At 44.2% G+C, this 21,884-nt stretch overlaps 1 protein-coding gene across 3 annotated transcripts in view; it reads right to left on the minus strand.

Moving 5' to 3' along the window:
* STRIP1 (striatin interacting protein 1) overlaps nt 1-21,884 on the minus strand; it is a 130,139-nt gene that overhangs the window by 12,934 nt on the left and 95,321 nt on the right. For all 3 annotated transcript variants that reach the window (XM_033919302.1, XM_033919303.1, XM_033919304.1), the window contains exons 15-19: nt 14,355-14,452; nt 13,693-13,819; nt 12,948-13,048; nt 9,207-9,273; nt 2,391-2,495 (exon numbers count right to left, since the gene is read on the minus strand). In XM_033919302.1, the coding sequence (XP_033775193.1) occupies nt 2,391-2,495; nt 9,207-9,273; nt 12,948-13,048; nt 13,693-13,819; nt 14,355-14,452 (498 nt within the window). The remainder of the gene's footprint in view (nt 1-2,390; nt 2,496-9,206; nt 9,274-12,947; nt 13,049-13,692; nt 13,820-14,354; nt 14,453-21,884) is intronic.

A 21,884-nucleotide genomic window follows, 5' to 3' on the forward strand; every position in this document is an offset into this window, starting at 1 on the left:
TTCAGAGGGAAAAACCTCCGGCGGCCCCAAGGGACTTCTTGCCCCAGCAAGGGACCCTGCCATACCTTGCCCTGTATTTCCAGAACAGGGGGAAGGTCACCTGAGGTAACTGAGATGAAGGAGGAGGTTCCCTCCAAAATTTTATCTGAAACCACCAAAACTGGAGCTCCTGCAGCCTGTGTCTGAAAAGCCTGGGAAGAGAACGAGGAGATATAATTGAAACATATAAGTACATCAAGGGACGCATCGAGTCAGAAGATGATATCTTCTGGCTCATGGGACCCTCGACCACCAGAGGGCATCCGCTGAAAATCAGGGGAGGGAAGTTTCATGGCGACTCCAGGAAGTACTTCTTCACCGAAAGAGTAGTGGATCATTGGAACAGACTCCCACTCTAGGTGATAAAGGCCAGCAGCGTGACGGATTTTAAGAGAAAATGGGATACTCACATGGGATCTTTAAGGGAGTAAATTCAGGGGAGGGGATACTTGGAATGGGCAGACTTGGTGGGCTATAGCCCTTTTCTGCTGCTTTTTTCTATGTTTCCTGACGCTGAGGCAAAGGAACCAACTGATATGAAAAGGGAATCCCCAGCTGCTCCAGCAATAAGGGAATACTTCATGAGGTATATGTGGCGGGGTGCCCTGGCTGCCGGCATCCACTGCCGACGAGGCTACCCCACCGCTCCGGCCAGCACAACACTTGCACAGGCTGGCTGCGAATACCTCGCATCTAGAGCACAATGAGGGTTTTTTCCTTTAAAAGTGCTCATTGTGCTGAAAACCACCCTAGCTGAAAGAAAAGTGCCGGTTAGATGAGAAAATACAGTAAAAAGGCCGTTTTAAAGGGAAATGAGCCCTTTAGACTGGCACACCTCAGGATTTTGTCTCTTTTTTTTACAGAACAGACTCCACGGCTCTCAAAGCTGGAGGGCTGAACAACACGGGGCCAGGCCGCCAGCTGAGGCACATCTACCAAAATATGGGAAGATGGAGGAAGGTGTGGGGAGGGACCCAGCACGAGACCTGCCGAGTTTAAAACCCCCGAGGTTGGATGGACCCCCAAACAGGACCCATTCAAGCTCTATCTGGCACAAAAGGGGAACCCAGGAGTCCAAAACAAAATTCCTAAGGGTACTAAGGGGAGCCGAATTAGTCTTACCACCTGCTTTAACAGAGCCTGAGGAAGACTGAGTTGCTAGGCAGATTCTAGACCAGGGATCTCAAAGTCCCTCCTTGAGGGCCACAATCCAGTCGGGTTTTCTGGATTTCCCCAATGAATATGCATTAAAGCAGTGCATGCACATAGATCTCATGCATATTCATTGGGGAAATCTTGAAAACCCGACTGGATTGCAGCCCTCAAGGAGGGAGTTTGAGACCTATGTTCTAGATTGATATACAAGTTTGTGCTCAGTCTCCACCTGCTGGTAGCAGTGAGGCATATAACCATTTGTAAGGACTATATCAGTCTATCAAGCGATACAGAATTTTAATTTTATTTTTATGCGGTATTTATCCTAACTTGAGCAACAAGCAATCAAAGCATTGCTACCGTTTGGATCTTCTTATCTTTGCGAACTTGGATAAGAACATAAGAAATGCCTGCACCGGATCAGACCTGGGGTCCATCTAGTCTGCAGATGGTGGATGAGGACATGTGTGTTTGCTTGTCAACTATCGAACCGCGTTTTGAGTTAGTTTGCACTCAAAAACAATCACATCCATTGCATTGATTAGCAATTCTATTCACTATTGTTACAATTACCCACACATAGCTTAAAACCGCTCTATTTGATAAATTCCTTGCCTAAGCAGAAGACCTGTCTCATGTATTTTTTCCCCATGTAACTCCAATTTATTATGTAACATCTTTTCTTCATGCATTCTATAATTCGCTGATTGTCCAGCCTTCTTTCAATGTGAACTGCCTAGAAGTCATTTGACTATGGCGGTATAGAAAAATAAAGTTATTATTATTATTATTAAAGAACTTTCAATAAATATCTCTCAAATTTAATTTTTTGTTGGCTTTGCAATTTTATAATTCCAATTATAATGTGCCACAAAAAACAGCTGCTCCATTTAGTATGCTGTGAAAAACATTTGTTCTGTTTAGTGTTGGAGCTAAAAAAGTTTGAGAGGGACTGCCTTAGAAACTTGTGGTGCCATGAATGACGTACTGACAGTTCAAAAGGGACAGAGTGGAGATTACAATGGGTCCATAATTGTGAATTCTTATTTCTGTGTGGTTTAGATAAAATTTATAATGTTACCCTAATATACAGTTTGGCGCTGCTACAGCTGCATACTCCGATATCTTAAAGGTGTCTGTATATAAACAGATTCACATACAGAGCTCATTTACTGGTATAGTATTGCTAAACTTACCATGGTACGAGAGTGCTTCCATTTTGTAAGTTTGTTTAATATCCTTAGGAGATTTATACAGGAGAAGAGATTTCGCCAGCAAAACTGATTGTTGTCTCCAGCTTCCTGAGTGGTAAAAGTAAAAAGCACTAAAATATTACATAGAATTGCATGAAATAGAATGGCTCCTACATGAACATGCTGGTGTGAGAACTTCACCAATTGAAATAGACATTACTAAGAAACAGCCTCAGCCCCTTTGTTACCTCTCAGTATTCCAAGAACACTTGCCATTACTTGCCCTCCCCCTCCTCTGGTCTGTACCCTGTTTTATCACTACATCAGACAGAACAAAACCTACTTAGCTGATGGACAGTAACAAGAGATTTAAATGGGTTTCCTACAGCTCATTGCTCCTGCTTTTAAGCCTGTCTGGACTAGTGTTGCAAAGGGACAGAAATTTTCTCCATCCCTAATGAAATCTAACCCATATCTATCTGTAACTAGTAAGATCCATTCCATCCTCACATAAGAATAGCCATACTGGGTCAGACCAATAGACCATCTAGCTGAGCATCCTATTTCCACAGTGGTCTATCCAGGTCACAAGTACCTGGCAGAAAACCAAATACAAGAGGGGCCCTGTATCTGTGTATTCAATAATCCACAGTTTACCATAGCCCGAGCACCGTGTGCTCCCACTACAATCTACCCCACCATGCCCACAGCCTCCCCAGTGTACCTCCTCAAATCTTCACTGGCAGTGAGCAGCATATCCTGCTTGCTGCTCACGCCAGCCTGAGCTTCCCCCTTCTGAGATCACATCCAGATCACAGGACCAGAAGTGACATCAGAGGGAGGGAGCTCAGGCCAGTATGAACAGCAGCCAGGAGATGCTGCTCGCTGCTGGTGAAGATTTGGGGGGGGGGTATGCTCAGGAAAGGGGGCTATTGGTATGGTGAGAGCACTCGGTGCTTGGGCCATGATAAAATATTTTATAAAATAAAATTCGCTATTGTCTGTGGTTTCACATAACCGAGGTCTTGGAACCTATTACCTGCCAACATAGGGGCCCTACTGTAGTAGCAACATTCAATGCTACCAATCCCAGGGCAAGCAGTGGCTTCCCCCCATGTCTCTCTCAATAGCAGACTATGAACTTTTCCTCCTATGTTAACTACTCTCATCACATCCTCTGGACTTTTCTTTGAGTGAAAAAATAATTCCTCATATTAGCTTTAAAAATATTTTCCTGTACCTTTATTGAATGTCCTCTAGTCTTTGTAATTTTTTGACGGAGTGAAAAATCGACCCACTTGTACCCATTCTACTCCACTCAGGATTTTGTAGACTTCAATCATATCTCCCCTCAGCCATCACTTTTCCAAGCTGAAGAGCCTTAACCTCTTTATTCTTTCCTCATACGAGAGGAGTTCCATCCCCTTTGTCACTCTTCTTTGAACATTTTCTAATTCTGCTATATCTTTTCTGAGATACAGCGCTCAAGGTGGGGTTGCCCCAAGAAGCAATACAGAAGCAGCTGGCCTATGATGAGGAGTGAGCTTACTTTCTTTCAGCTTTGCTATTATGATAAACTCCTTGATAAACTGTGAGGTCTTTTTCTCCACTACTTGTATATAATTAGCTGCCTCTTCCTGAACAGAAGAGAACAGACTGAGTATGTGTCTTGTGATATTATTCTATTCTACTTAGTGTTTATTGTTGTTTACACAGGTAATTGAAATCACCCATTCTTTCCTAATCTCTGTAAACATTTCTTCATCTGTCAGCCATGGTAGTATAGCCCATACCTGCATATTCCTTTCCTTCACACATGGAATTTATATCCATATGGATTCTACTCTGCTACCTATGTCATGCAGAATGTTTTATTTTGCTTGATTCAATTTCCTCTTTATCACCCAACCCCCTTTCCAATTTGATCTACTCTATCATGACAATATAATTTGTTTCCTAGTGTCCCACTGATTGTTCTTCTTTCACCAGGTCTCTGAGATAACACCTGTTACAGGTAAGTAACTGTGCTATCTGATGATAGCAAGCAGATATTCTCACATGTGGATGATATCATCCACGGCATGAACAGTGCTAATGTGTACTGTCACTTTAAAAATTTTGAAAGTCTCAAGACTGCCCGTACCGCGCATACGCCAGTTATGAAGATGACATTATGATTGTCTTGTCATTTGATTCAGTACCATTAAACAATATCAATCAGATTACTTCAGTGATATTGACAATCGAGAATTGGATGCTATCTTTTAAGTTAAAACTCAACTCTTGGGATAAAGCACAGTTAGTTACCTTTAACAGGTATTATCCAAGGACAGCAGGCAGAAATTCTCACAGCTCTTCCGCTTCCCTAGTTGGCTTCTTAGCATTTTACTGAACTGATGGTCTCGTGAGCCCCACTGGACCACCAGGTACCTCAGGAGGACCTATACATGGTGGAGTGGAGGGGGGAGGGGGCATTGTGGAGTTGAGCTGCCACAAGAGGGTCAGGCTCCTGCCACTAAGAACCCCCCTGTTGGACCTGTTGGTTCCTAAGGAGGCCCTTGTGGGGAAGGGGAATCGCAGATTTTTGCAGCCTAAATGCATAACCTTGCATTTCTTAGCATTGAATTTTAGCTGCCAAATTTCAGACCATTTCGCCAGGTCTTTCTTCACATTAATCACACCATCCTAAGTGTCTACTCTATTGCAGATTTTGGTATCATCCGCAAAGAGGCAAATCTTACCTGACAGCCCTGCAGCAATATCGTTTATAAAAATTATAGGCCCAAGAACAGAACCTTGAGGCACACCACTGGTAACATCCCTTTCCTCAGAGCAATCTCCATTGATCATTACCCTCTGTCGCCTTCCACTCAACCAGTTCTTGACTCAGCCTGTCACTTTGAGATCCATCCAAAATGGGCTGAAGAGATCCCTCTTTCTTGGGCACCACGAAGTAAATGGAATACCTGCTGATGCGAAACTCCAGAGGAGGCACTGGAACCACTGTTTTGAAGTCGAGCAACCTTTGCAGTGTTTTGACGAAAAGCCCGCTTCTTCCAAGCTGCCTGACAGAGAAGAGAGGAAACGATCTGGCAAGGGCTGGGAAAACTCTAGAACACTGATCTTGGCCCACCCCTGGTAAAACTCCGGCAACCTGGCACCCACCGGCACCAGGGGAAGGGCCTCCCCGGCAGGCACCCCGAAAGGGCTGCATGCGCTGAAAGAAATGGCCTCTGGAAGAAAACTGGAAGTAAAAGAAGCCACCCCCTGACCATGGTGATATCGACGATCATCACACAAACACCCCCTGGCAACTCCACCCAAAAAAAGCAGGTGAGAACGGTCCTCAGGAAGATGGGGCTCCTTAGAGTCAGTCAAAGCCTGAACCAACTTGTCCAAATCCTCGCCAAACAAGAAAGAACCCCAAAAGGGAAATTTAGTTAGCTTAGCCTTAGACACTGCATCTGCCGACCAACCCCGGAGCCACAGGGTATGGCGAGCAGCCACTCCTAGAGCAATGGACTTGGCCAAAGCCTGCAGCAGATCAAACATGGCATCCGAGAGATAAGAAGTGCCCAGCTCAATCTTAGCCACCTCCCGATCCACCAAGGACCAGTCACTGACTCCTAGTCCTGGACACGCTTGGAGTACTGAAAACAAGCCCAGGCCACTAGACGGCTACACATTGCTGCCTGGACCACCAGGGCAGCCATGTCAAAATTCTGCTTAAGGAGGAACTCCAGCCAACAATCCTCAGAGTCCCACAAGGACAAGCCACCCTCCACTGGCACTGTATGCCGAAGCACTATGGCCAAGACCACCACATCAACCACAGGAGACTTCAAGGTGTCCCTATCCCCATCAGGGATGGGATACAGCCGAGACATGGACCACGCAAAATGAAAAGGTGTGTCCGGCGCCCTCCATTTTGCAAGCATTATGTCCCAAAAATCCTGATGCATAGGAAAACAGGAGGTTGAATAGATCCTCCGAAGCAGGGGGTCCACCACACGCAGGAGGCTCCTTTGTATTTTCCTCAAAACATGAAACCGACTAAACCTGAAGAATAAATTCCTGGAGCTCTCCCTACTGGAAAATGTGCACCACTGACAAGACACATCCTCCAGCCGCTCCGAAAAATACACACCAAAAGCATCCATTCCTCTGAGAGGATCTTGGGGGTCCAACAAAGGGTCCAAGTCCTCATCAGGAGAAAACGCCTCCCCAAAGAAAAAAAATCCTCGTCCGAGACCTGCGGCCACTTAGATGAAGATTGGGGGGGGGGGAGGGGACACGGGTCCAGGGCTGCCTTTGAAGGCAACCGAACGGGGGTAGACACGGAAGGCAAAAGCCCCCCCTCTGAAAAACCCAAGACTCCCAGGGAAGACACAGGACTTCCGGCCGTCTGCACATAAGCTTTGTACAAGGCTAAAACAAATTCTGGGGAAAACCCCCTGGCGGCAAAGCAGGACTCACTGACAAGGCTGGCGGCAAAGCAGGACTCACTGACAAGGCGGGGGAAGGTCACCTGAAGCTGCAGACAAAATGGCAGAGCTACCTGCCAAAACCAGCAAAAAAAAACATCGAAAGAGACTCCCCCGAGGCCCGCAGCGGCAAAGAGGCATGAACAGACCCAGCCACTAAAGCAGGCAAGCCAGCAGCAGCAAAAGGGAGTGCCCAGCACTATCGGCAATAAGGGAAACCTTATTTCCCTGACCATCAGCAGCTGGGGAAATCCCTGTGTGGGCGGTAGGGGAAGCCCGGGCTTCCCCACTGCCTGCTGCCTAATTGCGGTGTAAGCACGAAGGGGAAGCTGGCGAGGATTCCCCTTTGCGACAGCCGGTGCATTTCATGCACACGCTGGCCGCATCAACCGCGCTTCTGAAGCACAATGAACACTTATTCCCTTTAAAAGTGCTCACTGTGAAAACCGCAACAGGGAAACAGAAAAAGTGCCGGTTAGCAATTAACTTCAATTGAACTCAATTGAAGGCTTCCCTTTAGATCGGCACAGCCTTGGGATTTTTAAAATTTTTTATACAACTTTAGTTTACAATTGAACAGACCCCACTAGCTCTCAAAGCTATATGCCCTGAGGTAGCAGTGGCAAGGCTTACAGCTGAGGCACCTCTAAAGATAAAAATTTATGGAGGTGGGGGAAATAGGGGGGAAGGACTCAAGCAGTCGAGTGTGGCATACCTGAGGTTGGACAGACCTCCGAAAGGGTCCCCCAAGCTCAATCTGGCACCACAAACAGGGACAAGAAGGCCAATTTAAACAAAATCCAACAGCCCTACACTAAACCAGGGAAAGACTGCACAGGCTTACCATCTCCACCTGCTGGAGACTGAGAGCAGACTGATCGTACTTGGGACTGCACAGCCCACTTATACTACAGTCAAAAGTTTTCTCTCAGTCTCCACCTGCTGGATAGAACTTTTGCCTTCCAAGCAGCCAAGTCGAACCCATGGCTAGCACAGATGATACTCGAGGCCCCCACTTACCTATCATTCAGAAAACTACTAAAAACGTACCTTTTCAGCAAACACGACCCTTAATAACCCATTCACCTCACAGAACACTTACCCCACCGCTGCCCCCTTCCTCCTTCACCAGTCCCTCCCTCCCCCACTCTCTACCTCCCCTACCTAGCTCGGTCAAACCTGCAATTTCTGTAATATTGATGTAAACCTGCCCTCTGTGCAGACAGTTAAGAATTGCTGTAACTTCACGGCTGACTGCGGCAAATCACTGTAATTTATCGTAATTCGGCCTGCAATTTTCTGTCAAAAATTCTTCTAATTATGCTGTAAATCTGCTTCTAATTTTGTAAACCTACTTCTAATTTGTTGTAAATCTGCTATTCAATGCTGTAAATCTGCTTCTAATTTTGTAAACCTACCTCTAATTTTGTTGTAAATCTGCTACTCAATGCAGATCATTTGCTAATTGATGTAAACCGCCTAGAACTCACTGGGTATGGCGGTATATAAGAATAATAATAATAATAATATTATTGTGTTTCTTTGCATTTACAAGCTGCCTAGAAATTGACAAGGATAATTTCTGTCCTTTACTCTGCTTTCCTCCTAAACATTCCTGCTTTCTTTCACCATTATTGAAATCTCTCTATTGGGATTCTCTAAATATCCTGTTTCAACAGTATCCTTCAAGGATATTCCACATCGAACCATCAACTCCTGAGTGAATGTCGGCTTCCCCCCCATCTTAGTGCAGCTTTTAAACTATTTCCTTTTTAAACATTGGCATCATCCCCAACCCCACCTGTACCCACAGGAGTCAACGATATTTACTTGCTCGCAGCTCTCTGATTCTTCCCAACCTCAACAGCCTTCCCATGTTTTTTGGATGCTATTCACTATTCAACCAATCATTGAATATTCGAACTGCTTCTTTGAGCATTCTTATCCTCATTCTGGCACTTCAACTGCCTCTCTCCACATGTTCCAAGCCTCATTCTGGAGTTACCAGAGATTTTGACTAGACTCCTGTGGAAAATCCGTGGCAACTTCTTCCATCCCTACTGGAATCCTGCAATCTCCATTCCCATGAAGCTCTCTAGTCTGAACTCTCATTCCATGCTCCTTCTGCAAGGTTGCCTGGTATCCCAGCTTCAGAATCTCTATAGCCAGTCTTGAGCATGATCTATCTGCATTCCTAGTATCCTCTTCTGGGCCCATAATACACAGCTTTCCTTAGTTAAGGCTCTCAATCTCTCCCTTTCCAAGACTTTCTTATATACTTCCAGTCCCATAGGCATGCATATCCCTAAGTGGAGAGAAAACAGTGATTCCTTACCAGGCTTTCAGCTGTCAGCTCCGGCAGTTCATGCACCACACAGTAAGGATAATCCAAGACAGAAATACTTAAAAAAAGCAAGAGAAAATATGAAATTGTTCTCCACAAAGTTATGCCAATACTATCTCTCAACTTACTGTCAACCTAATAATTTTCTGCTCATACAGAAAGTGAGTTGGCACTAGAATGTCTGTTTGTAGAGAGAATTTTCAACCATATAAAAAGCAGTATTAAATAATCAAATAATGAATTAAGTCAAGAGTTCCCAAAGTTTCATGGATATATTCTCTTTGAAATCAGTATACTATATTTTATTCACATCTAGCACTGTCTATGAAGCTGCATGTTTCCCATTTCATCTGTGAAAAGCAGCAGATATCCACATCTTGAAGTAATATTGTCTAGATTCAGTAAGCAAACCGATCGTGTATCGATCGGTTTGTGACCCAATATTCCTCTGGCACGATTTCGATCCGTGCATGCAAATGAGGTGAAACGCCATGCAAAGTAGACAGGCAGCGATTCACAAAACAAATCTGGGACACCAACTGGGCTGGCCAATCAACAGAAGAAGCAACTGCTGGGGACCAGTCGCTCACGTCCTTTCTGACTGTCCTCACCCTGAAATCCCAGCCCTGCAGCCCATCAAACCATCAAAAAAGCATCCTGCATCTCTGCCCTGAAAGGTGCGACCTGTTCTCTGAATTCCTGGCTCTCCTGCTCTCTGCTGCGACCTGCTCTCTGATTCCCTGACTCTCTCTCTCTCTCTGCCACCCCGAACCTCTGGTGCTCTCTCTGCCTCCCCGTGCAGTGTCTTTCTCCTTCTCCCCCTGTCTCTGTACTTCCACGTCTCCCTGTGCGCCTGGTGAATGGCAAGACTCCCCGACTCACCACCCCGACTCTCCTGCCCTTCCCCAAGCAGTGCAAGCCCATAGTTTTAACCCACAGGTTAAAACCACAGGCTCGTGAAGTAAAGTAAAATAAGTAAAGTAAAAATTGCAGCTCTTCCTTCGCGGTGAGCATGTGCAGACCATCTACAGCAGACGTGTCAAACTCTGGCCCGCGGTGTAATCAAATTTGGCCCGTGAGATAATTGAAAATTCGCAATTAAGCTGGCCCGCCAATGGGAGAAAGCAGAGGCAGGCATGGCAGGAGCACAGCGTGGAGTCGTGAAGTGTGGCGGCCACGAGACTTGAGGCGCGACTCCACGCTGTGCGATGCTCTGCTCCTGGCGCCTTCCTCTTTACGAGAAGCTTAGAGCAATATGGGGACCAAAACTATGCCAGACCTGATGGACCTATGGTCTGTTCCGGGGATGGCGCTTCTTATGTTCTTATGTAGTTGCCTGCACAACGAGGGCTACAGCACCATGTATGGTCACGCCGTGCTTGCCCTCCTTGCTGTGGACTACGGGCTGGTACGGGAGCTGCAGTCCCTGGAGACCTGTGTCAACGTGCATTGCCCGTGCGGGCTGGTGACTGCCTTTGTTGAGTACATGGAGGGCAGGACCAGTAGGTCTCCGGGACTTGGGAGAGAGAGAGTATGTATGTACCTGACCAGCACTGAGGTCTGGTGTCCTACTAACCTCCAGTTTGTCTCCCCTAGAACCCACCGGCACGAGGCGCGCTCCCGTCCTCCCATTAGCCATGCCGTCACGGGCTCGGCGCCCATTGGTTGGTCGTGCAGCTGGGCACGCACAGGGTGGGAAAGATGAGCTTCGATTGTTAGGCTCGCGGAGGTGGTGAGTGTGAGGGAAGAAAAATCTCATCAAGTAGAGCGGGTAGGGCTGGGGACATAGAGTTGCCTGAGGCCTGGAAATGAGGGTGAGGCTAGGCATAGGTAGCGGAATGAGGTGGGCTATAGGGACTATGGTTCTACCAATATTTTGCCCAGGACAGCATCAGCTACTGGAGAACTTGGAACAGGGCCCGACATCCATTCATGTCCTCTTCTCCCTTCCCTCCCATTCAAAGATTGGCTGGGTCAGAAATAATAGTGAAACTTGTTTCCATCAACGCATATGTTATTGCTGTTTTTGTGATAAATTGTATCAAGAAACAGCATGTCTGCTAAGTTGTTGAAAATCCTACACTTATTGTAAAATTTTCTAAATAAAATGTTTTAACTCCCTCCTAATACCCCAATGGCTTGCAGCATTTGAAGTTGCTTACCTTGTCCAAGTTTTTAATTCTGACCCATCACAGAGCTGGTGTGGGGTTGGAGAGGTTGTAACCCTATACTTCTACTAAGACTAAGGGGTGCTTTTATTATGGTGCGCATTTAGCGCATGCTAAATCAGTTAGCGTACCTTAATAAAAGGACCCCTAAATATCTTAATTAAAAATTCAGCCCGCGACTTAGCCTATGTTTTAGATTTCGGCCCCTTATGTGATTTAGTTTGACACCCCTGATCTACAGGCAAAGAAGATGGTTTGTGCATGCCGGTGGAGGGCATTCCTCCGATCGCCCCATTTGCATCCTGACCCGTTGTGGATCAGTCAGCCTGCCGCGGATCGGCCAGGTTAGTGAATCTAGCCCTATGTCATGTCACTAGCTTAGATAGGTGGCAGCTATAGCTAGCAGATGTGCCTCTACCAAATTAGGCATATGCTGGTCACAGCTGTCAGCGTGTGGCAAGCTCTGCACTAATTCTAAGTGACCATGGCACTGTCATAAGGGCTACCACATTGGGTCAGACCAAATATCCATCTTACTAACCTAAACTCAGAACCTGCACACAATAAATAGTTAAGAGAAAATATATAAGAAACAGGGTGTATGTGGACGTATGCATTCCAGGTGCAAAAACTGTGGAGACGATGGTCTTGATTCCAAGCTTTATTCAAAGTTCTTCATAAGACTGAATCTCTATATAAGGTGCAGTCATCTCAAATGACACACAGAAAGATATTGTGGTGGAGACCTGACACGGTCTGTGTTTTAGTAGGAAAGACCTTCCTCTGGGGTCCAGAATGATGAAAACCACAAAACCTATAATGCTGTGAAGCAAACGAGTTCCTGTGTAAGCGTGAACGGTGCTGTGTCTGGCGCAGCTACCAATGAAACAGATCAGTCTTATGAAGAACTTGGAATAAAGCTTGGAATCAAGATCATCAATCTCCACAGTCTTTGTTTTTGTGTTTGCACCTTTTTGCTTCACTTGGAAGTTTACTTGGTGATTTTTTTGTTTTGTTTTGGACTTGTGCATTCCAAACATTTCTTTTCATTTTCCAAGAGTCATGGCTTAGAGACTCTCTAAATGCAGAGTAAGATCTCTGGTTTTTATGTTTAAATAGCCTGTGGCTGGTCCATTTTTCAAGTATGTCTCCAAAAATCTCATAGCAATAATTAACTCTGCTCCTGTTTGCTTTAAATTTGTCAACAATAGAATGAGCATGCACAAATTATTATGGGGATGTCCAGAATAATAATTTGCTATCAACTCAACCTGGAGAAAAGGAGACAAACTGCAAACAAATTCTAAAATGGTATAAAGAAAGTAAATGAAGAACTATAGTATTATCTCTGCCACAGTGCAACAATGAGGTTCAGTCAGTTTCCACATCACTCCGGTTAACTGAAAGCTGTCAGTTCCTTTCAATCTTCCATCCTGTGCAAAGTTCCTATCAAGATTACATGCTCTTTGTCTTACATATTATGTGATTCAAGGCAGATAAGTTCACTGCTTTTCTTTTATACAAGTTAAATAGCTAACAAAAAGACAGAAGTAAAACAAATTACCTGTTCTTTGCAGTAATGTATGACATGATGTTTTGATTGAAGAATTTCAGAATTAATGGAATGCAGTTTGCAAACACCAGATGTTGGGCCATGTACTCAAACTAAAAAGAAATATAAGGGCTGGGTAAAACAGTGCTGGGAAGTAGTCGGGAACCCCATGAAGGTAACCCAAAAGAGGGTAGAAAGAACAAGGGATGACTAGATAGCACCAGAAAGGAATCCTGAGGAAGGAGAAAGAGTAAAATGCATTATTATAAAAGGTATCCTCAAAAAGAGAAGAGCATCTCATAGGTATCCTAAGAAATGCAAGATTGTAGGCCTGTGTAGGAGCCCAGCCTGTAAGTTGTAAATAAAAGCTATTAGGCTGGCATACGTGTTAAAATATAAGCCTAGCAGGTAATTTACAAGAAAAAGGTAAAGATCAGACACATACTGTAAAAAAACAAGTCATCTACTAATTATGTATTGGCAAGGAAAAATGAGTAAATAAGGCAGGGCAGATATTGCACAGGAGAAGAAAGTGCTAGGAGCATAATCAGAGTAAGATATAAAATTTAGTGTTGTGTATCAAAGGACAAGGCAAAAGAGAAGCTGTCCCTGCAGTCTAGAACAAATGTGATCAACCATTACAAGTGTAAAAGATATTTAGGTGTGTGTATTTTTGCCTCCTTCTGACTCTGATCTTACACACCTCAGGGAGGAAGCCAAGGACGAGACAGAAAGCTCCAGGAAGCTCACCACATACCTGATAGACATGATTCAATTTGAAGTGTTTAAGAAGTAGCAACAGCACTGCTGAGATAGCTTTGACAATAATCTCTTTGTGTCGATTCACATCCACTCCTAGTTTCATGCTTTGCAGTACTGTGGTGCTGAAAAGGTAACAAAAATTTCAAGATCCCTCTATGAACAGTCACTTAGTTCACCGAGGAGGTGATATGACCTGAAGTGTCTTGCCTTGCAGTTAACACCTTCTCGGGGGACCTGAATGACTCAATACACCAGGACAAAGAGGCAGAAAGAAACACGAATGTTAGTGTCAATCATGCAACGGTGCCGGGTAGAGAATCACACCTTCATCAAAGGTAGGTGTCAGGGATTTCCAGGCTTACATTTCTGGTACCTTTGATGTGAATCACACCTCGAAGGCACCTTAGGCTGCCTAACGCCACTTCCAGTGTTAGCCATGCCCACAGTGGCATTAGACACCGTAAAGCGCCTACGAAGGCATGATTCCGGCGCTGTTTTAGATGCCAGTAACACCCACTAAACCAGTTTTCAACCAGCAACACATTCGGAGGCCAGTGGTACAAAGAAAATTTCAGTACTGACAGCAAGTCTCCTTTCAAAGGTCCACTCACAAAGCAAAATGTATCTCCTAGACTAGAAGCAGTGTGTGCTACTCACGGCATTTCCTCAGGCAGTACATCAGCCAGGATGTTAATCGAATCGGTTTTGGCTTTGGAAGTGGGAGCTGCTGCTAGGAGAATCTTCAATAAAGCAATCTGGAAAAAAACCACTGATGAGGTCTTGGCTTTGGCAGTATGTAAGAATAAAATTATTATTATTATTGGTGGCAAAATATTGATCAGGAGAAATCTTATACAATATAATCTCGTTATAACGGACTTCAAGGGACCTGGAAAAACAGCCCGTTATATCCAAAGTTGCATTTTTAAAAAACTTTATTTAGGTCAACTTAAAACAACGTTCAATCAGTGAACAACAGTCACTGTACAACCATATCAGCAACATCAAGAACAAAACTCAGCAAAACATTGGTATGGCACGAAATGATTGCAAAACCAGATCACTAAAAGATGTTCTAAAGCATTATGTCATACTGTACTGGAAACAAAAATACTCTGTCATTTTCTTCTGGGCTGCATTTTGATAATATATCACTGGCAAGCCATGCGCCTTGTAGGTGGGACCTGCATGTCCGTTATAGCCAAAGAAAACTACAGCTAAAAGCGGCTCTGGGAACCAAATTGGTTGTCCGTTATATCCAAAAGTCTTTTATATGCGAGTCCGCTATATGCAATGATTTTCTGTATGTTTATAATGGTGCACAGCCGGGACCAGTGGACCTCGTCCGCTATAATAATAACAACAACTTTATTTTTGTATACTGCAATACCACAAACAGTTCAGAGCGGTTTACAATGTAAGAGACTGTACATATACAGCGAAGATACAATGTAAGGGAATGTACTATGAAGTTGAGAGCAGTTTACAATGCAGGGGACTGTACATATTCAGCATAGGTATTTATACAGCGGAAAACAATGCAGATTTACAATGTAGGAGACTGTACATATACAGCAGAGATATTTATACAGTGAAAATACAGTGCGAGAGACTGTATAATGCGGTTGAAGCGGTTTACTATGCAAAGTTAATTACATATATAGCAGGGATCTCAAAGTCCCTCCTTGAGGACCAGAATCCAGTCGGGTTTTCAGGATTTCCCCAATGAATATGCATTGAAAGCAGTGCATGCACATAGATCTCATGCATATTCATTGGGAAAATCCTGAAAACCCGACAGGATCGCGGCCCTCAAGGAGGGACTTTGAGACCCCTGATATATAGCGAGGATACAGAGTAGTGAATGACAAGAAAAATGCAACCAGTATCAATTACGGGAGGGTGCCGAGAGGGGAGGGATAAGTAAGAAGGATGGAAGTATTGGATTGAGGGGGAGGTTCCGTTATAAGTGAGTCCGTTATAACGGCTTACTCTTAGGTACTTATTTTTTTTTAGTTTTTCCAATTCTTTATTCATTTTTTCATCTTACATCAAGTACACAATATTACATCAATTGAACTTATACACATCACTTGAATTTCTTTCTATTATCATTTTAAAAACATAAATTTACTCCCTCCACCATCCACCCCTCCCACAGATATTGTAATCAAAAATATCATATAAACATTACATTCATAATTATTGATTAAACCTTTAATATAACCATATACCACCCCCTTCCCCTAATTATAAATGTACTTTCAGTGTAAAAAGGTGTCTAATCATTACAATAAATTATCAATGGCCCCCAAATCTTTTTAAAATTATTATAATTCCCTTTTTGTATGGCAATTGTTCTTTCCATTTTGTATATAAGGCACAATGAATTCCACCAGAAAGTGTAATTAAGTCTAGTATAATTTTTCCAATTCTTGGTGATATGTTGAATAGCAACTCCTGTCATTATCAATAAAAGTTTGTTACTGCTTGATGAAATTTGACTTTTTATTCTCATTGACATCCCAAATAGAATTGTATCATATGATAGAGCTACATGATTCTCTAATAAACAATTAATTTGAGACCAAATTGATTTCCAAAAAACCATGATGCAGGGACAATAGAATATTAAGTGATCCAGAGTCCCTGCTTCCAGATTACAGTGCCAGCATCTATTAGACATAGAGCTATTCAACTTTTGTAATCTAACTGGGGTCCAGAATGCTCTATGTAACAAAAAGAACCAAGTTTGTCTCATAGATGCAGACACTGTACATCTCATTCTCCAAGACCAAATTCGTGGCCATTGAGATGCAGAAATTTGATGCTTAATCTCAATGCTCCAAATGTCTTTAAGACCTGTCTTTGGTTTTTTATTCATAAATCCAAATATCTATTTATACCACTGAGTGGCCTGGTGTCCCAAGAAATCCACCTGAAAGCATAAGAATTCCAGACTATATTGATTATTAAGGTTTTTCCATTCAGGTACTTAAAAATTGAAAATACAGTGGTGCCTCACACAACGAACTTAATTGGTTCCAGGAGCAAGTTTGTTATGCGAAAAGTTCGTTATGTGAAACGCGTTTTCCCATAATAATACATGTTAAAAAAAATAATTCGTTCTGTAGCATAAAATATGCTAAGATGACATAAAAAAAGATAAATTTTTTGTTATTATTTTTATTTAGATACATCTAAAAACATACATCTCCCTGTCCTTTTACTTCCACTATCTTCCTATCCCATCTCTATTCCCTTTTGTCCCTCTCCCCATGATCAATCATCTCACCACCTCTCTCTTCCCTCACCCTCAGGGTTCAAGATTGCTTCCACTCTTTTTCCTGTTGTTCTCTCTGCCTGTCACCCTATGATTTAGCATCCCTTCTGCCCTTGTCCAATATTTCCCCTTCTCTCCCTCCCTCTCATCCCCTGCTCCAACATACCGTATTTCGACTGCCCTTCCATCCCCAGGCCTGCCAACTTCCACTCATTTACTGCTTTCTCCCACCTCTGCCAAAGCCCCCCCCCCCGCTGACTATGATACAGGCAGGAGGGATCCCACCCGCCCGCCGACCTGTGACTCCCTGCTGACCCCCCCCCCCCCGTACCTATAAGGTCTTGGCTGGCAGTGGGAGGTGAAGATATGGGAAAGCTTCAAAAATGGTGCGCAGCTCAAAGGAAACGTCGCTAAGAGTTGAGAGATATTTTCCAAGATAAGGTGGGGGGGAGGGTCTTGAGTCATACGTGGTCACGCAGAGTGGGTGGAGTTTCTCCTGACGTTTCTGTTGCTCGGCGCGCAGTTGGTAGTGCGGAGTGTGTTGCTGGCGCGTGCTCTTAGAGTCGATTTTTCTGCCGGCTGTAAAGCAACCATGCTCGTTCTATTTTCTAAAGCGCTCGGGTTCCTCTGGCGGCGGCAAGAGAATGACGAGGCAGAGGCAAGACCTATGCAAGGTACTTCTGGGTAGATTGTTATTTCTGGGCAGAGTCTGAGAAGTAGACGGATGGATATATCAATGTTCTATCAAAAACTTATTGTACAAATAGGTACGCCAATTTCTGTTCATGTAGCAAATGTGCGTTGTCTTTGGGCCTTGATTAGTCGAACAACGGCCCGCTGACTTTAGTCCATGGATGCAGCTTGGGCGACTTCGTTGTGTGAAACGAAGTTCGTTGTACGGATCAAGACATAAAGTTCGTTGTGCGCAGCGTTCGCTGTGCGAGGCACCACTGTAATTTACTAATATAATCTGTGTTTGTGTTTTGCAGTGTTGCTATTTTACCTTTTTTTTCAGAAGCTTCCTCGTCTGAGCAGTCACGTGACTGCATGTGATGTAAGCACACTGAAAGAACAGACTAAAAAAAAATAATACTTGCTGTGGCAGTGCGCACCCAAGCAGCAGGTTGCACTTTTTGGGGTGAGCTTCTTGTTTAGGAAGGTGGGATGTTTTGGAGTTAGTTTGAGGTGTTTTTTTTTGTGGGGGGGGTTTGAATCTTTTGTTTTTGGGCTAGTGGTGTTTGCAGGACATGTTCCCTGGATGGCTAATTCTGGGAAGGAGATTCTAGTAATTTCGGGGCATCATCACTGAATGTGAACAATATGCTCCTGTGTAGTCACGTGCAGACATTGTCGACATTGTGTTATGGGGAACCTAGAATGAGAATTGATGTGTCTCAAATTCGTTTGTTATCCTGTTCTCCCCAAAGAGCTCAGAATGGGTTATAGGATAACATACATAAGATACAGTCAAACGGTTTTTACATTTTGCCATATATACAATTCAATGTGATTATCATACACTTGCCCTATTTATAATAAAATGTGTTTGTCCTAACTAATCTGTATAGAGAACTTTGTTCCAATTTATAGTTCTATTGAATTGTAGGTTATTGAAAAATAAGTCTGACCTGGTTCATGATATGGTTTTGACTAGTGCTGCTCTATTCACGATTCAAATTGGTTCACCGATTCACTTTGGGTAAATCGATTCGAACTGATTTGTTTTTGAAAAAAATCGAACTTACTGATTTGTCGGCCCCCCTTGCTAGAGACCCGTTCGGGCTTTCCCTTTGCCACTGGAGTCCTTGCTTCTGATGTAACTTCCGGTTTTGCAAAACCGGAAGTTACATCAGAAGCAAGGACTCCGGTGGCAGAGGGAAAGCCTGAACGGGTCTCTGTGTGCAGATCGGCGGCAGCAAGGCTCTCTCCTTCCCGGCCAGAGTATTTCTGAAATTGCAATTTGCTTTACCCAGGCCTCCAGAAGAAAGACCTTCCCCAAGGAGGTGTCGAATAGGACCCCCTTGATATTCCAGGTGCTGAGATGGGGACAACCAGCTCTTGGCAAGGTTGACTATCCAGCCCAGCGACTGCAGAAACTCCACCACCTGAACTGTGACTCGAGTGCTCTCCTGGAATAAATTGGCTCAAATCAACCAGTCTTCCAGGCAGGGATGAACAAGAATGCCCTCTTTTCGTAACACCGCTGCGACAACCACCATCACCTTGGTGAACATTCGCAGAGCTGTGGCCAGGCCAAAGGGAAGTGCACAAAACTGATAGTGTTGCCCCAAGATTGCAAAGCGCAGGAAGCGATGATGAGAAGCCCGAATAGGAATGTGTAAGTAGGTTTCGGTCAGATCTAGAGAGATCAAAACTCCCCCGGCTGAACTGCCAGAATCACAGACCGCAGAGTTTCCATGTGGAAGAAAGGCATGTGAAGAGACCTGTTGACCCCCTTCAAATCCAGGAAGGGGCAAAAGGTCCCTTCTTTCTTTGGCACCACAAAGTAAATTGAGTACCAGCCTGTGCCCCACTCTCACGCGGGATCTGGAACCACCGCACGGAGATCCAACAATCACTGAAGGGTCTGGTGAAAGGCCTCCTGCTTTTACCCCACCTGCGAGGGAGAAGCGAGAAAACGGTCTGGCAAGGACCAGGCGAACTCCAGAGCATAGCCGTCCCGGATCACTTGGCTTGGAAGGCGTAGGTTTTGTCAAGGAATTTTTTTTGAGTGGCATAGTTTTAGGGAGGGGAAGGCGAAGAGTTGAATTTTACGGGAGTTCTTATAGTTGTGGTTAAGGGTGAAGTGATGGGTGATGTAGCTTGGGGATAAACCAAATATTGTTTTGTAGCAAAAACAGGCAAATTTGAATATGATCCTGGATTCTAGTGGGAGCCAATGGAGTTTGTGGTAGAAAGGGGTGATATGGTCCCATTATTTCAGGTCAAATATGAGGCGGACAGCGGTGTTCTGGATCATCCTTAGTCTCCTGATGGTTTTCTTTATGGAGCTCAAGTAGATGATGTTGTAGTAGTCCAGTATGCTGAGGATGGAGGATTGTACTAAGAGGCGGAACGAAGAGTCGTCAAAGTATTTTTTTTATGGTGCGGAGTTTCCATAGTACCGAGATACTTTTCCTGACTGTGATATCAGTGTGTTTCTCGAGAGATAGATGTTTGTCCAGTGTTACACCCAGTACTTTTAAGGTTTGTTTGAGGGGGAATGTGGATCCTCTTACTTGAATTGTGATGTCTTTAATTTTGTCTTTGGGGGTTGCTAGGAAGAATTTTGTTTTGTCTGGGTTTAGTTTTAGTCTGTAGGATAGCATCCAGAGTTCTATCTGACTAAGTATGCTTGTGAGGGAGTTAAGGAGTTCTTGAGTGAAACTGGTTAGAGGGATGACTATGGTAATGTCGTCTGCGTAGATAAAGAATTTTAGTTTGAGGCTTTGCAGGAGGTTTCCTAGGGAGGTAAGGTAGATATTGAACAGGGTGGGGGACAGGGGGGAGCCCTGTGGCACATCGCAGGAGTTTTCCCAGGAGTAGGAGAGAGAATCGTTTTTACATACCCTGTAAGATCTGTTTCGTAGGAACCCGTTGAACCAGTTAAGGACCTGGCCGGAGATGCCAATGTAAGCAAGGAAGTCTAGGAGAATGTCGTGGTCGACTAGATCGAAAGCACTGCTCAGGTCCAGTTGTATAATCAGGGCACTGGATCCCAGGCTGAAGAGTGTGTGTATGTGGTCTAGGAGGGAGGCTATGATGGTTTCGGTGCTGTGACTGGAGCGAAAGCCTGATTGGTTGTCATTTAGGATATTGAATTTTTCTAGGTATGTGGTAAGTTCGGCGTTTACCACCCCTTCTGCTATTTTGGTGAATAGTGGGATACTTGCGATAGGTCTGTAGTTGGATGGGGTGCTTGATGGTTCTTTCTTGTTTTTTATGATAGGAGTTATTGAAATGTGGCCTTGTTCTGCTGGGAAACTGCCAGTGGTTAGTAATAGGTTTACCCATGCTAGCATATTGGCTTTGAAATGGATTGGAGCAGTTTTAATAATGTTGGGGGGGGGCAGGTATCCAGTCTGCAGAAGGAATTTGATATTTGTTAAAATATGTGTTGAAGGTTGGCCAGTCGATATTTGTGAATTGATTCCAGCTTAGGTCTGTTCTGGATCCTGGGTCTAGTTTGGGCCTGTCTGAGTTTAGAAGGATTGGGAAGTTCCCGTGGGGGTTGGCTGGGGCAGATATCGATGATCTTAATTTTTGTATCTTTGTGTTAAAGAAGTCTGCAAGGGTGTTAGCGGTCTCTGAAATCCATACTACACGAAGCAACAGACCGATACATAAAGACAGTAAGTAAACGCAGGAGAAACAAAAGACCCCAATGGTTCAGTAAAGAAATTTCAGACCTAGTTAAACAGAAAAAAGACGCATTTATCACCTACAAACATCTAAGCAGGGAGGGGGCGAAGGAGGACTACCTAGACAGATCTAAAGCTGTCAAAACAGCAGTCAGAGAGGCCAAACTCCGAATGGAGGAAGAGCTAGCACGGAAAATTAAGAAAGGGGATAAATCTTTCTTCAGCTATATTAGTGACAGGAAAAGAAACAAAGATGGGATAGTACGCCTGAAGAAATCTGACGGTAATTTTGCGGAATCAGATTCTGAGAAGGCAGAACTGCTAAACCAATACTTCTGTTCAGTATTCACCCGAGAAGCGCCGGGAGTTGGTCCACAGTTACAGACGGGAGATAACCAGAAAGACCCGTTTCAAGATTATGAATTTACACCCAGTAGCGTCTACGACGAACTATCAAGACTCAAAGTAAACAAAGCCATGGGACCAGATAACCTGCATCCCAGAATGCTCAGGGAGTTAAGGGAAGTCCTGGCAGAACCATTA

The sequence above is a fragment of the Geotrypetes seraphini genome, chromosome 13 (assembly GCF_902459505.1).
Source record: "Geotrypetes seraphini chromosome 13, aGeoSer1.1, whole genome shotgun sequence".
Lineage (NCBI taxonomy): Eukaryota > Metazoa > Chordata > Amphibia > Gymnophiona > Dermophiidae > Geotrypetes > Geotrypetes seraphini.